This window comes from Chenopodium quinoa, unplaced genomic scaffold (genome assembly GCF_001683475.1).
Source record: "Chenopodium quinoa cultivar QQ74 unplaced genomic scaffold, ASM168347v1, whole genome shotgun sequence".
Taxonomy (NCBI): Eukaryota; Viridiplantae; Streptophyta; class Magnoliopsida; order Caryophyllales; family Amaranthaceae; genus Chenopodium; species Chenopodium quinoa.
The window spans coordinates 425,072-442,395 of NW_018745248.1; the positions used below are offsets into that span (position 1 = coordinate 425,072).

The 17,324-nt window shown below is 33.7% G+C and overlaps 1 protein-coding gene across 1 annotated transcript; it reads left to right on the top strand.

Moving 5' to 3' along the window:
* The first annotated feature begins 3,964 nt into the window (after positions 1 to 3,964).
* On the top strand, positions 3,965 to 14,268 carry LOC110711236 (protein DCL, chloroplastic-like). Its single transcript, XM_021889614.1, has 3 exons — positions 3,965 to 4,340; positions 10,168 to 10,282; positions 13,533 to 14,268. The coding sequence occupies exons 1-3, from the start codon at positions 4,036 to 4,038 to the stop codon at positions 13,746 to 13,748; spliced, it is 636 nt and encodes a 211-aa protein (XP_021745306.1). The 5' UTR covers positions 3,965 to 4,035; the 3' UTR covers positions 13,749 to 14,268.
* Positions 14,269 to 17,324: the final 3,056 nt, after the last annotated feature.

Consider the following 17,324-nt stretch of genomic DNA (forward strand, 5'->3'; position numbering starts at 1 on the left):
ACTTAAAAATAAATAACTACCAGCCACCACTACACCTCCCTCACAATTACCCACCAACCACCACTACACCTCCTGCCGCACCATCCTTGCACCCCAAAAGCGTCGATATATAATCTTGCATTAAGACTTAGAGCTGATCCTGTTTTTTTAACTATTTACACAAGCTTGAAATAGAGTGAAGGAGGAAGAGAGGGGTCTTAAAGGTACCCCAATTCCTTATTGCTCCGACGCATCAAATTGAAGGAATTTGAGGGGTCTTAGCGGGGTAGTACACTAGCATAGAGGTGTTGAGAAAGGAGAGCAAAGAAGACAATTTTGTGCTCAAACCCCCATTTATATATATATATATATGTTTCAATTGGTCGAATCTGGGGATGAAGAACGATTGGTGGTGCGGTTGTGGCTCAATTGAGAGAGAAGGAAAGAGGAGGGTGACGCGTGCGGTGGTGGGTCGAGGAGAGAGGAGCGCGACTCGGTGGTGCGGCTGGAGGTGCGGCGGTGGCGCGGTTGGAGGTGCAGTGGTGGCTGGTGGGAAGTTGTGAGGGAGGAGAGAGAGGTGTTTAGGGTTTTTTTGTTTTTTTTTAATTAATTTATTTTGAAGTTAACGGAAAGTTAACTTAAATTAACGGAGAGATTAGGGTAGGTTACATTGTAGATATTAAAGGTAACTTGGGGGTGCAACGTGGATTTTTGAAAATGGGTGGACACAACTTGGAAAAGTCAATACCTCATAACGAGGGAGCCCTAGTCGATCAGCCTGATTGATCAAAGGATGTAAATCAAGCCTTTTTGTGGGCCCCACTTTGTCATAAATATTAATATAATAAAGCTTTGTACGGTATTTTAAAGTAAGAATGTAACGAAAATGATTTCGAAGTTAGGAACGGAGTCAATAAATCATTTCCCAAAATTTAATCCAAGTAAAATAGAAAAAATATCTAACAGAATTCCAGATCTTCATCGCACTAGTTTACTCCTTCCCAGTTCGACAGATGACAGAGTAGCCGTATGCCTGTTACATTTTCTTGGCTATTTGGTGGATCTGTTAATGTTTGTTTGGCTATTTGGTAGATATTAATGTTTGTAGTGAAATTGGTAATTTTTATTTACAGGAAAAAGGAATTACGGATAGGGGTGGCAACGACTCGGATCTGGACAGGATCCAAATCCAGATCCATTTTTCTACCCAATATCCAGATCCAATCTGGATCCGTCGGGTATGAAAAAGTGGGATCCATATCCATATTCGTTGGATCCTACGAATCTGGGTCTAAAACGGATCCAAAAAGGATCTTGTACATTTCACTTATTTTAAATAACAAATTAAGTGTTTTTGTATAAAATATATAACTAAGTTAGTTAAAGTACTAACTAACTGCAAGTTATAGGAACAATTATACTGATAAGATAAAAAAAAAAAATCAACATGAGAAGAACAGTGAGCAGTAAAGGAGCTCCAGACTTTCTTGAAATTAGTATGAACAATAATGAAACAAAAATTCTCATTATAACATGTTGTGGATTGTGCCTACAGTTTTAAAATAAAAATTTATTTAAAACGGGTAAACGGATCTGGATACGTGTATTTTGGTTAGACCCGTATCCAGATCCGTTTTTAGCACAGGATCCGGATCCGACCCGGATCCGTCGGATCTAAATTTTAAAGATCCATATCCGTTTTTCCACATATCTGGATCCATTGTCATCCCTAATTACGGATTACATTTAATAGTAGAAATTGATGTTGTATTATCAATTTTCTTTGGATTCAGTAGCCATTGATGAAGCTGGTCTTTTAGGGATTTTTCGTTTCGATTGATGAGATGCAGGGATCTTGCGTGTGAATTAATTGACTGACTAAAAATTTTGTTCGTCGGATTTATCGTTTTAAACTTGTTTTTTGCAGTAATTGTTTTTGTAAATCTGCTCGAATCATGGCAAATGTAAATGGGTTTATGTTAATTATCCAGATGCAGTAACATGCATCAATTACAAAGAATTACAAATTTACAACTCCGCCGTATCACGAATTTGACAACAATTGATCGGAATCGGAGTATCCTCGAATCTCTTTGCTAACAAATATCGTGTTATCAGTCGAAAATGCTGCAGAATTAATGGTTCCCGAATTGCTCGGAGAAGATGAAGTTCGAACTTGGTTTTACCAAGAAAAAGGGAAAGTGAAGGAAAAGGAATCTTTGTGTTCTGTTAACGAAGTTCCAACGGAAGGGTAACGACATTATTTGGCATGTTATTTTGTTGTATAACGAAGATCTAGGTAAAATTACATATTTACCCTTCAAAAGACGAATGTACCCTAGATTTGCTTCCCATGTCAATCTAGCTGATCAACATGTATTTCCCCACCTCATAACTAGAGGTGTCAAAATCGAACCGACCCGAAAAAAATTATCCGTTTCGAACTGTAACCGATCTGATTTGATCCGAGAAATTTAAGACCCAAACCCGATCTGTAACCGAACTGAACTCAACCCGAATCCGAACTTAACCCGGCACCGATTTGTTCCGACCTGAACTCAACCCGAATCCGATTTGACCTGAGCTGAACTCAAACCGAACCGATTTGACCTGACCCGAGCTCAACCCGATCCGAAATTGACCCGAAAAATAATCGATCTAATTCGATCTGTTTTGATCCGAACTGATATTAACCCGATCTGATTTTAACCCGATTTGATTTTTACCCGATCCGAATTTAACCCGATTATAATTAATTATTTACTTTTTTATTCAAGTTCTTATACTATATATTTACTAATTATTAATAAGTTAACTTTTTGACTACAAAGAAATAATCCGGAGTCTTAAGTTTACTTCATGTACATATCAATTACATTAACGGAAATTCTCATTGGTAGCCATCAACTTTTGTTTATTTTCATTGGTAGCCACTTTGTATATAAATTATCTTTGGTAGCCTTAAGGAGGCTTAGATCGTTTCGATGGAGAACTCAGAGAGTCAAAGTAAGCTATAAGGAGGCTTAGATCTACCTTTCATCAAACAATTTGGGTGAGAATTCTAAGAGATATAAATAATTAATTAGCAGAGGGAGGAGAGAAAGAGGAACAGTACGGAGGTGGAGGAGGAGGAAAGATGAAAACATTTTTTTAACATTTTTATTTTAACAATTTTAAAGATAATTTTAAAGATTAATTAACAGTTAAAATGACTCTAAATCAAAGTTAACTTTTATTTTAGCGTTTTTATCCATATAAGGTTACAGAAGTAACATTTTAAAAGTTAAAGGCTACCAAAGATAATTCATATACAAAGTGGTTGCCAGTGGAAATAAGCAAAAGTTGATGGATACCAATGAGAATTTCCCTTACATTAATGTACTCTCTAAGCTTTAATAAATGCCACAAGATCTAATAAACCTAAACATTAAGCGGGAGTTAATTGATTTGCTTGTAAAACTCTAGTTAAATGCTGTCTAAAGCCTATTGTCATTTTTAATGAATTTCCTCCCATTCTGTTATATTTTATTGACTCAATAATAATGTAAAGCCTAAACAATATCTCTAGCTTAAAAATAACCTTATTTGGATATGAATTTGGTCAACTCGACCAAAATCCAGCCAAACACAAAAAGGAATTGAACCGAAATTGACCGGACCAAACTTGACCGAATCGAAATCAACCTGACCCAAATTCATCCGACCCGAAGTTACCCGACTAAACCCGTTTTAAACCCGATCCAAATATATCCGAACCGAAAGTGAATCGATTTGAAGTTGACCCGACCCGTATCCGATCCGGACTCAATAGACCATCACCCGAATTTGACCCGATCCAAGTTAAAAGGATAATTTTGATCCGAACATATCCGACCCGAATATACCCGACCCAAATAGACCCAACCCATACTCCATCCGCTTATCCAAATTGACACCTCTACTCATAACATTGTATAGAAAAAACTTTTTTTTTTTAAAACCATTTTATTTGAGAGCTTGACTTGACCTCACTGTAGTGGGGAAATGCACCTCCCATAATCCCACTCCTAAATTCCCATGGCTGTACCTCCAATTCTCAGAGGCTTGTCTCTCCTCCGTCTTCACCTCCGCCACAGACTCGCCGCCAGGATACCAACTCCTCTTCGTCGTCCGTTCTTCTCAACAACCTTTTCTGGTTCAACACCGTCCCCGTTAGACACATCGTCGTCGACTAGTGAACTATCAAAAGTACAAAACCCTCCTAATTCCTCTAACAGGATCAATAACCCTAGTAATGTTGAATGGCAAGATATGGAGAAAGAGATTCTAAGGGATATTGAACCTGTTGTTCTTCTCCTCAAAGATATTCTCCATTCTGATAGGTATCTCTCTCGATCTATTTACTGTTTTTTTTTTCTTTTTATTTCAGGCTTTTCTTTCCAATTTACAGTAATTGAATTCCTTGTCGTTTGGATTTCTGTATCGATTATTATATACTTCGTGGTTCATATGTATATAAATGTGATTTTTTCACTATATAATCCTAATTAAACACCCCATTTTGTAATTTATGTTTAAGATAATTAGCAAATCATAAGTACTAAATGCAGTACAAAATTTCCTAAATGCAGAAAAGATTAATAATATGTAAATTAAAAAGAAGACAAAAATAACAGTGGATTCTTCACTCCTTCCCCCCTTCTCTTAATGTCTAGTTGTCTACTGTAATCTTCTCTAAGCCAATTCTACATTAACTTCATCTCTTAAACATTTTTTTTGGTTGCTTATTTGTCGGTTGACTTCACAAATTGTTGTTATTTTTCATAATTAGGTAGTTTACCTTCCATATATATGTCTAGTTTGTGAAAAAAAGTGCCTTTATAATTCACTGTATTTTGATAAGGGTATTTGTCTTGAAGTCCGGAAACATCATCCGGTAGGTAGTTTAGAGCCCTGGAAACATTGTCCGGTACATAGCTGTCAGCGTCAGAAAAATTATCCGGTAGTTGGCTTTAAAGCCGAACATTACAACCAATTGCTAAATGTTGGTCTTGGAAATTTTTTAGAGAAACTTTTCCATCAATCTTACAAATATTATGTACTTCGTATGATGAACGTGACTGGAAAAAAAAATCAAAAGGTTAAAAAGTTGGAATTTGCGTACAAGTGGTAAAAGGGATGATTATATACTACATATATAAAATTTCTGGGCTGGAACTCTTGGACTTTAGAGTCTTAAAAGAGGTTATTTTTAACAAAGGGTAAGATTGGAAATCTAATTTTCATAAAAATTAATTTATCCTGCATTTAGTATTTAGGCGCGGCAGGGCTGGGGTGGGGATTCATAGTATTGAGGCTGGATGCCTCTGAATTGGAAGATTGGGAATGAGGGAATTGATTAAATAGTTAATTAATTATTAACTAAGGGAATCAAGGTTTTTAGGGCTTAGACTGAAATATCATTAGAAGCAAAATCAGAGATATGGGGTGGAACTACACTTCTCCACATTCGTTTGCCAACATCTCAAGGTTGGAAATGGGCTACTTTATTCCCAACACGCTTTACATATGACCGGGACACACTAGCAACACAATCACTCTCAACAATTTAATTGGTCCTACCTTTTTCTTGTGCCACATTCAAAGTTCAAACCAAAACACTACATTTGCCACCACCACGTTGGTCTCCCACACCTCTGAAAATTGAATGGCAGCACAGCAGGACACTTTCCCCCACTCGTCACTACACACCTCACCATATGGTTCAAGGGTGTTATTTAAATCTCTTTCCCTTCTATGGTTCATGTGAACCTGAAATGACCTAGGAAATGATCTATGACTTATGGCTTTTGCTATAAATATGATCTCAGTTGTTATGTTTTATTATAGTGATGCACATGTGAGTTGAACTAATTTTCTTTACATAAATGAGTTATGGGTACGAAAGTTTCAAAGCTGAATACATGGACCACAAATCTTTTTGCAAGAAGATTGATTTTTCTATCCTTATTGTTCAAGCTTGTGGAGATCCAAAGTGTTTTTGGTTTAAAGCCTTGTTTTTTTTTTTTCCCAGAATCTTTACGAAATAAGTCATGCCTAGAAGTAACTCTTGATGGTTGGTTTCTTAGTTTCAAAATTTTAATGTAATTTGGTTAACTAGATACTCTACAAAACAGTCATTGTTTCTCTTGGAGATGACCATATGACACTTGTAGTGTACATTGTATACCATGGTTTCTCTTGGAGAGAACCACTTTTTGCACTGTATAACAGAAAGTCTTGGTTGCTTGTAGTTGAAATTATATACATAGTATAAATTTTTTATGTTTGGAATCGCTTTCAAGAATTTTACAAATTAGAATTAGCGGTATATTTAGTGTTCAAAAGGTTAGAAAAAAAGCAGAAGGAAATGATTGGATATCTAAAGTGAAATTGATTTCAATTTTAAGATATGTCGTGTCATAATATCTTTGTCGTGCTAAATGACCTGATGTATTGATTTTAAATCAAGTAAGGTTCTAGTGGAAGTATATGGACAAGAAGACAGGTTGGTAAATGAAGATAATAAAAAAAAATATTGCTAGCATTAGGATCATGAGCTAATTTGTCAAAAAGTCAAAAAGTTGTTACAAATTGGTAGCTAATTGATAATTTATTTTGTTATTAGAAGCTAATATTGATAATAGAGGAAATTCCTCACTATACTACAAATATTTTATATAAGGTTTGATGATCAACCTCTCTAAGAAGTTTTTTGGTTGACATATAATCACATAGTAAAATGAATTTTCTAAAAATTAGAGGCATTTGCAATGGCGGATCGAGGGTTTCCAATGAGGGGTAGCGCATAGTTGTTTTGAGAAAATTTAAAAATGAAATTTTGGACTCTATTTTAGAGAAGCGGGGATCGAACCCTGACGGCCTATACAACCAAAATTTTAGAAAACTCTCCTTTAACCACTGCAACAATAGTTGACATTTATTATAAGTTTGCAATATAAAAATTTTATACCAAATTTCTGGTGCTACCCCTTGTGACAACGTAGATCCGCGAATGGGCATTTGGTTTGGGGGTATTCACTAAAGGGTAAGGGCAAGAGTAGACTTGAATTCCTATGGTGTCGTTTGTTAGCCATGTTAGGTCAAATTTATCATTCTTTTACCATCTATTCTTTTTCACTTCTCCTCAAAGTCCTCTACACCCCTTAGGCATCTCCCATTTCTTTTCCCCACTTCAGATCCCTGTCTTCCTTGAAGTATAGAACTCCTTGAGCCATAGCAGCCATTGGTCCTCACCACCGCTGGCCATCTCTGGTCATTGGAGAGTGTCTCTAACTATCGGCAATTGTCACTGGTGACCATCTTCAAGTGGCGTTTTAATGGCCTTCGTCTTCCTCTATATTTTCTTCTTCTCCCCTGTTTTTTCTAACAGATCTATATCCTCTTCTCATTCTTTATAGTTCACCAGCAACCTTTTCTTATATTTTGTTTGAAAATCAATCTTTTTCCTGTCTTATTCACCCATATCTATTATTCTTTGTTTGTTCGTTTATTTTTTTTCATTCTAGAATTCCATGTGTTCAGCTTATTAAATTTACAGTTCAATTTTATGGCCCTTTATTCCCAGAAAATTTGTGTACTAATTCTTTTTCCGTATTTTTTCCCGACTTTATCAGAAAATGAGTGTTATTTTTTTGTTTTGTTATTCTTGTTAACTATTAGCTTATATATAGTCAAATTAATTTATTAAAGCTTGTATCTATGGACTTAATTTTGTTTTTCGTACCTTCTATAATTCTATATGAATTATCTTGCCATTCTTGCATTTTTGCCCAATAGATCGTTGTAATTTATTGAGAAGGATAACAGTTGGGACTACAAAGTTGTAGTTTGATTCTCTTACTATAACCAAATAGTTACAAAACAAATTTAAAAGGTATTCATTCTGTTTCTAGACGAAAAACAAATGGGTGGGTGATTTGTTGTGATTCCTTTCCTTTCTATTTTGGTTTTGCACTAAAATAGGAAGTTTTACGTCCCACAAATTGGAGGCGGTCTTTTACTCAACATCAACTAGGTAAGGAAAAGTAAACAACTATAGTATGTGTAATTATTATCAATAACTACGCTATTTAATATTTTTTGGTGATTTTTCTGGCCTTAGTTTTAGTGGCCTTAGTTATAAGTTATGTAGATGTGCTATACATGGTACTTGTATGTATTTTGGTATCCTTGTTATGTTTACTATAAATTTATTACATAAAATAATTGCCATTATATTTTTCATTTTTAAAATTCATGTTGATAATAAACAAAAACGAATGAATGATAGACGAACACTAACAAGTTTGTGAGCCAAATTGAGTCAAAACCACGTTCACTTAGAATTTTGTTAAAGCCTGTTTGTTTATCTGCTTATCTAGCAAACAAGGTTTGATTAAGCTGTTAACGAGTGTATTGTCTAATTCAAATCCCTATGATAAGGCATCTGTCCTACCCATCGTCGTGCCTATGAGGCATTTGACATGATGAGGCATACAACTCCTTAATTTTTTTTTTATTTTTTTATTTTATTTTATTTTATTTTTTGGCTTTAATGTGACAACTAATGCTTGTGTAATTGATACATCTATTTTTTTAGTATTTTATTATTTAGTGTTTTTTTTTAATCTTTTATATATTTTCTTAAAAATAATTTTCTTTATTTATTAAATAAAATTTTACGTTACTTATTTTACCTTACCTTATTTCATTAGTCATCTTTTAGAAAATATGGTAACAATAGATGAGGCTTTACTACCCCAAAATCAATTTACCTAAGAATAAAATTACTTAAGCTCTTGAATTGGAAATTATATACCATGTAAAAATAAAAATAAATCAGTACTTTAATATTGCAATAGTTTCAATATTAGGATGTTTTACAAATATTGCAACTTTTTCTATTTTGCACATGGTTTCATTTTATTTCATAAATCAGTACTTTAATATTGCAATAGTTTCAATATTAGGATGTTTTACAAATATTGCAACTTTTTCTATTTTGCACATGGTTTCATTTTATTTCTCTCTTCATTATATGATTCCATGTCTTTATTTTTCTCTATCTCTCTCTTCATCTAAAATCCATGTATGTCTCCCTTATTTCAATCTTAGGGGAATAGAGGAAGTATATTGTTTGTACTTGGGTCATGCATGAGTTATCGATGTTATTTATTAGTTTTTAATGATTTTGTTTTCATTTTCTAATGATTAGTTTGGGCCTGGGCAATATTCCATGTCGTGTGAACAAATGTACAATTGTAAATCAGTCCTTACTCTAATACATGGGCCCACTTAAATCATTTAATTACACTCATATCTCTAGACAATTCTAACTAATTAATTTTAGATATATTGAAATATTGTCCCTTCGTTTCGACCTGAAAGTTCGACTTTCTTACTATAGACTCTTGTTTCTTTGAATATTTGGAAGAGTGGGTGTAAGAAAAAAGTAATTTAAGTAAGAGAGACGAGGTAAATAGGTGGGTGTAAAGAAATGTGGATAAAGTAGAAGAGAGTGAGAAAAGTGTGAACAAAGTGGGATAAGAGGGGTAATCCTGAAAAAAAAGGAGTTTTTCAAATAAGAAATAAATTAGAAATGAGTTAAAATTTTGAGACAACTCAAAGTGAAAAGCAAACTTTCAGGAATGGAGGGGTATTTTTCTCCTTTTTGATGAATTAAGATTGAATTATTTTTAGTAGTTTTATTGATTACAACCAAATTTATGTAGGCTGATGGATGGGGTTTTAGGGGGTGTTTGGTATAAATATTGTAAATGAAATGGAAAGAAATCAAATAAGTAAGGGAAAGAGTAATGATAAACGTTACCTTAACTATATGTTTTGTATCCTAGTGGAATGGAAACAAATTGAGGAGATTATGATTGAGTGAGAAAACATATTTTTCTCCACTACTTTGTCAAGGGTAAAAATCAAGGGATTTTGTTACCCTTCGGAAACGGTATTTGTTATTTTGAATCCGTTCCAAACAAAGAGAAATGGAAACACGTAATTGAATCCGTTTCCTGGATCTAAAATAACTATACCAAATGTCCCCTAGAGTCTTCTTTTATAATTACTATAATATTATCGATAGTTTTGCCTTCTAAAAAAACCTTTTCTCATTTGTTGCCAAATATTACCCTAGTTGATGTTTTGCATTGGCAGGTACATGGATGGGGAACGTCTTACTCCTGATGATGAAAATGTTATTAGAGAGAGGCTGCTTGCCTATCATCCTTCTATTGAAGAAAAAATTGGATGTGGACTTGATTCAATTATGGTTAGACTCAATATCCTAACCATTTTTTTTATAGATATAAATTTCCCGTTTGGTTCCCATAAATATATTTTGACCATAATTTTTTGGTTTTTAGATATGGTATTAAATATTAAGGCCACAACAACAAAATCCAACCACTTTACCCTCGTAAGTAGGATAATTAAGGGTTTGTTGAGTTTGGAGCAAAGCCTTGTAATTGTTCGTTCATAGTTTGAGCAATTATTAGAAACACTAACTATTCTATCATTGTATGTGCTACATTTAATTCATTCCCCCCCCCCCCCCCCGGACTTAATTTCTTCCACATGTAGGTTTGATTCCCACCCCTTCAATCCTTCCATCTCCTTTCTTAACTTTTTGTTTTTCCAATTAAAAAAATACTACTTGCGTTTCATATTATTTGCAACAAAAGAATGTTTTATGCCTCACAAATAATATCCCTTTGATGCAAATAATATGAAATGGCTGTAGTATTATAAAACAAAAACAATTATATTATATACCTATAAACAACCCATACGTTCCAAAATATTTAATAGAACCCTAATTCTCTCTATCTCCTTATTATTCAGTCATCTTCTCTACTTACACACCCTTATTATCTGCCTTAAAAAATAACCCTACCTTTTATAACCAAAGATGGTTAAATTAAGGATGGCTAGTAGAATATCATTGGAACTGTGTTGTTTCTACAGTTTATCACTGTAGGAAGCGCACCTACAATATGGCGACTCCACTATGGAAATGGGCTAAGAATTAGGTTGTTTTGTTAATTTTATTGGATTGAATATGGATTTTAAGCACTCCAAAGATTAAATACTTGACCCCGACCTATAATGGCGGTGAAAGGTTGTTCATAATCGGATTTGGTTTTGGAGAGACATTTTTAGGTGTCTATAAGCACCCACTTAAAAATCTACTTGAATGTGAAGAAATGTTGGGAAGTGTTTCTATGGTTTAAATTAGAGTGATTTTTTTTTTAAATGGTACAATATTAAGAACTATGGACCTTGTGCTTTAGAGGTTTATCAATCGTTTGACAAGTGAGAATGATGATCTTAATCAGAGATATATAACCTAAAACAAGCCCATGGGAGTTTTATGAATGAAAGTTATCACTCTAAGAATTTGGAAGAGGAAGTAAAACCATTGACGCCAAATTAAACCGTCTCCCTTTTAAATTTGCAATAAAATGGCTAATTTACAATTATCAACCATTGGTGCCAAATTTCTAAGTATAGTTCATGATGAAGAAAGGGAAAAGTATGTAGAGAAGAGGGATACAAAAGAAGAAAGAGATGAGAAATACTTAGGAAAGAGGGGAGAGAGAAGGAATTGGGGTTTTTTTTTTTTTTTTTTTACATATTTTACTTTACAATAAATAAATAAATAAATAAATTGATTAATATAAATTACTGATTTGATAATTCATTTGTAAATGCTAAAAATGATTTAAATAAAGTAAAAATTAAGTTTCTGGTATGTGAGCTGTGAGCCCACTCCAATATCATCAATGTTAAATTCATAATTATTTAAACAAGTTGGTGTCAATCGAACGAGTGGTACAAGTTAGTGTCAATAAATGCATAATCACCCTAAGTGGGTGTCAACGAGTATGATTTTGCCTTATTGAAATGAGTAAAAAGGTGAGAAAATGCAATAAAGCCTTGTGATTTACCATAAAAGCCCAAGTGGGTAAGCAACTAAAGAGTTTTCATTAAGGGGTATATTAGGTATTTGCATTGTGAAAAGTGACATCAGGTTTGGAAGGGAATTGTTGCAATATTTGTGTACCTTCCTTGGGCAATAATAAAATAGAGGAAGTATATCAATTTTGTGCAACGATATCATCAAATTGGGCAATAATGTGTAATTTTTAACAGAAACATCTGCACACAAAACAGAAAAGAAAGGGGGAATTAAAAGTGCACATTATAAGTAGCATAAAGAATAAAAAGAAAAGGATCAGGGGTGGGGGTGGGGCTGGGGCTGAGGAAAGAAGGTAGTTGGAGTGTATGGAGAGGAGAGTTATTTTTTATTTATTTATTTTTTTATTACCTTTTTAATATTTATGTGATATCTAAGACTACTTTTGCGACCGCTAGCATTTACTGTTTCATGGAGAGAGAGAGGGGGTTCATTGAATGGAATTAAACACAAAGAGTGTAGATCTTCAAGGAATGGAGGTACTATGTGTTAATGTGTTTGGACGTGCTTGTTTTACATATATTACATTGAATGGATTCAAACACGAAGAGCGTAGATCTTCGTAAAATGGAGGTACTGTGTGTTAATGTGTTTGCTCATGCTTGTTTTAGATATATTCTTGTTTCTTCATTAAGTAGTTGGAGTACACATGGTAGGGGGTGCATGGCAAACAATTACAATTTAAGAAATTTAATGAAATTTTAAATGTAACTGTTTTTTCTTCTTTGTTAATGGTCGTATTAAAACAATTTAAAAAGAGTGTCATACAATTAAGTACAATTTAAGAAGTTTCAATGAAATTTCAAATATAGCTTGGGGTGGATTTTCCATTGTTTTCTTCTATGAGATTGTTAAAAATTAAATGGGTGTCTTTTTTTTTTTTTCTCTTTAAAACCTTTTCTTGCAAGTTGGGGCTTGATGGATTGCTTAAATTTTGATTTTTAGAAAAACTGGAAATGGTAGTAGGTAAACCAAAAGGCATAAATAATAATAATAATAAAAAAAAATAAAATAAAATAAAAAGCGCTTGATGTTAAGGATATTCGTACTAAAGACCTTAGACTCCTTAAGAGAATCACAACTTGAGACAAACCACTTAGGGCATTTTAAGTATTGCACAATGCTTTGGTTTTAAACTTTTTTTTTTTTTTTTGTTTACTGGGTTTTAGGGGGCTGCCCCCCCCTCATTTTGTTGTAAGCTGGCTCCGCCAGTGGTGCATGCTTTGCTCTAGAATATTTACGTTACAGAACATGTGCCTGTAGGAGACTCTTCTGGACCTGCTATTTACTATCTTTATTTATATCTTAATTTAAAAAATACTTGTAAATTGTTATTTTCAATTGGATAAAAAGGCCTAATTGACAATTTAATTTTAGAAAATGTCCTTTAAGTGATAATATTTTCAGTTAAGGTTGAACTGATGATGGTAGTAGTTGACTAATTTTCCTATATAAGGAGTGATGTTAAGTTCAATTTGAAATCATTAGCTGATAATGCTTAGTTTCTTTATCTTGAGTTATTGTTCATTTTTCTTGTGTACAGGTTGATCAGCACCCCCAATTTGAAAGATCAAGGAGTTTATTTGTTGTTAGAACGGATGGTGGATGGATTGACTTCTCTTACCAAAAATGTTTACGGGAGTATGTCCGACAGAAATTCCCCTCTTATTCTGAATATTTTGAACAGCAGAAGTCAGCTGTTATTTATAAGAAACAGCCACGACGACTTCATCTTTGGTCCAGAGGAGGTATCATGTAGAAAAGGTATTTTGTTCGTTTCTGGTATCGGCGTTGGTGTGTTAGGCTTTGATTAGTTTAAGTTCCTTTGGTTGAGATTTGAGGCAGTTATCCTACCAGATTTATCAGACAGAAATCATTCTATGTCAAGAAACTCTGTCTCTAAATTGAATGTGCATTTTATTATCTGAGTTCTTGTGTGCACTTTCCCCTTTTATTTTGATGGACTGCAGTGTGAATATTTTTTTTTGGTGTTTAGAGAGCCACAAGGGTGAGGGTGAGAATCGATCCCAGGACCTCCTAGAGTCGGGAGGGAAGCTCTGACCACTTGAGCTATCCCTCACTCTCATTGCAGTGTGAATATGGCTAACCACTTTATATACATGTTTATTGATAGACAGACAATTCAGTTGTTTTGATATCTCTAATGTGATCCCTGCTCTGTATAGCAAAGGCGAAAGGTTATCTTGGCCTTACATTGTGTTTTGGGTGCAAAGGAAGATTATTTTGCATAAATAACATTTATATTCTTATGTATGGAAGTCTCTATTTTATTTATTTATTTATCTATTACTATTTACTAGATGAAGTCCGTGCGATGCACGGTTTGTTAGTATTTTTTTTTTATAAAAATATTTTTCATATTTATGTGATTAAAATTGTTATTATATTAGTTTTAAAATATTAGATAAAATTCCTAATCTCAAAAGATAATATTTTGTATTTAATTAATTTAAACATTAAAATCTCATTCGTCAATTTTACTTCCGTGGCATTTGAATTATTTAATTGTAAAAGAAATTAAAAATCTCTTATTTAATTGGCTACCACTTAAATTTATAATCCTACATGGTCCATTAAGAAAATTAAATCCTACGTATCTCTCTAAAAAGTCGTGAAAAAACTCCCCTTTAAATATATATACTAGTTAAATTCCCATGCTATGCACGACTTTACTAAATTATCCATACCTTATAAAAATTAGAAGATAACTCTTAGGAATAATGTGCTACCGTAGACACTCATTTGTGTCTCCCCAAAACCAAACCCGGTGATGAGTACCTTTCGCGTCGAATCATAATCGAATGAAGTGAAAGTGTAGAAAGTCTAGTGTTGCGGATAATTTTAATTTCTTTTCTTTTCTCTCAGTTTTTGAAAACCTATTTTAAGAAAACAGTCAATCCAGTTTGGTTTGGTCCATAGCAAGGGTCCAATAATGGTGTAGTTGAATGGAACTTGAAAAGAGCTTTCCAACGATATATTATAAGCTCAATTCCGATGAATAATGAGGAAGTTATGGCCAAATTACCAAACTGGGCCCGATTTGATACTTATATACGACCCAATGATCTAGAGGAGGGCCTAATATGGATTTATCATTTCTAATGCAATTAGAATTGATTTTAATCTTCTAGATTCTTCTAGAAGGTTCCTTTCATTCCTAATTCAATTAGCATTGATAAATTGACTTTGGTTGACTTTTTAGAGTTTTAATCAGAATAAAAGAGTGTTTTTAAGGAAAATAGGATTTTGCCCTTCTGTACGACTAAATTTTATCAGAATTAAGAAAACGCGTGAAAATAATTGTTAGCGCCTGACGACAGGAATTAGCGCCTGACGCTAATGCTTGGCGCCTGGCGCTAATGTTCAGCGTCTGGCGCTAACCTGTTTTATCCTCGTTGAAACTCTGATTTGTTTTTTCTATCCGTTTAGCTGATTTTCTCTATAAATAGCCTCATAAAACCTCCATTTTTCATCATTAATTCTCTCTAATTCTCATCAACAATCATCAAATATCATATTTTCTCTAGTTTTCTTATTCTCTCTAGTTTTTAAGAATTCTTCTCTCTCTAACTTTCTATACAAAATTCCACATTCACAAGATCTAGACACACCTAGCCAAATTCGAAGTTGCCTTCTCCCTAGACGTGAAAGGTTTTAATTTATGAGGGTTTGGTCCCTAATCTCTATTTCAATTATTTAATTTAATTGTTTTGATTATTATTTTCCTTGATGTTACTAATGTGTGTATTTTGTTATTAGAAAGAGATACGAGGCATCCAAGTAAGTGCTTTAATGATTTTATTGATATTATGATATAGAAATCATGTCTAGGTTGTTATTATGATTCCTAGTGTCATGTTAGGGTGTTTTGATCTTCCTATTATCATGTTTAGGGTAACTTTAATATCAAATATGACAATTGTGATGCTTCCTATTTTCTTTCCTAATAGCATGTTAGTATCATGTTAGGGTTAAAACTTTGATCTTTATTGTTAAGTGACATGCTAGGGTTTGTTATTAATCTTGTTAGTATCATGCCTAGGATCTTGCTATTATTATTATTATTATTATTATTATTATTATTATGCTTTAACGTGAACATGTTTATTTCTGTGATAATAATTGTTATTATTATAATTATTATATTTTTGGATTATTATTATGTTGCTTGATATTTATTGTTATTGCTTGATCACACCTTTCATGATGTTAAAAGGGAATTGGTACTTGTAATCATGCTTAATAAGATAATTAATAATCTTGTTTAGGGTTAATTTGATTATAATTCACGTGATCACCAACAATAGTTTTGTTTGTGCATTAATATTCAACCAACATAGATAAACAGGTTTAGGGTTAATTCTATTGATTTCATGTTAATCAGAAAGCGCACATAAATACGATCAGAGTAAAGTAGAGGCCTATTATTAGGGCAGGTTCAATCTCTTTTAGGTTGGATTTGTACCTTCATCTCCGAACTACCAATCATGGTTCCAGACCTATTGGAGTTGACGATCTCCTGGATCGTTAAGGGGTGTAACCTTCACCTTGTGAACGGTTTACAAGTTCCTAAAATTTGTTGGCGACTCTTTTGCTTTATCTTCTTTCCCTTTGGACGCCACCATGCTTAAGTGTATGATCACAGTGGGGTTCAAGTTTGGGGTAATGCTTGAAATATTCCCTATTGTTTTTTGGCGACTCCACTGGGGAGGATTTCTATTTTAATTCCTGAAATTTATTTCGGCAATGATTTAGAATGAGTGGATGAGACTCGAAAAGTTCTAAGTATTTCATATGCGTAATTTTGATTAACTTATTGTCATATGCATAAAAACGATCTCATTGGAAAGACCATCCGTAATGAGTTAAAACATAGGATTTTTACACGTAGTAAATTTGAGGAATATCTTTCACAACTAGAATCGAAATAATGCTACGCGAAACTGGAAAATTTTATCGAGCACAGAAAGCTGCTGAGGCATGTAGGAACTAGCGTCAGGGAACAAAGTCTAGCGCCAATTATTTGACTAGCGCCAGGCGACAGCTTCTGTCGCCAGGCGCTAAAGCCAAATTATGGCGCTGGCCTCTTTTTGCTTAATGATGATAAGAATGCTATTCTATGTTCTGGTCCTCACATGTTCTTTGGTAAGCCAGCCATTGTTAAAGCATGGTCTGACAAATTTGATTTCCATGCTGAAATATTGAGAACTGTCCCTCTATGGATTAAGCTTCCTAATTTTCCACTGAACTGCTGAGGAGCTGAAACCCTAAGCAGAATTGGTAGCCTACTTGGTGTTCCAGTCTGTGCTAATGA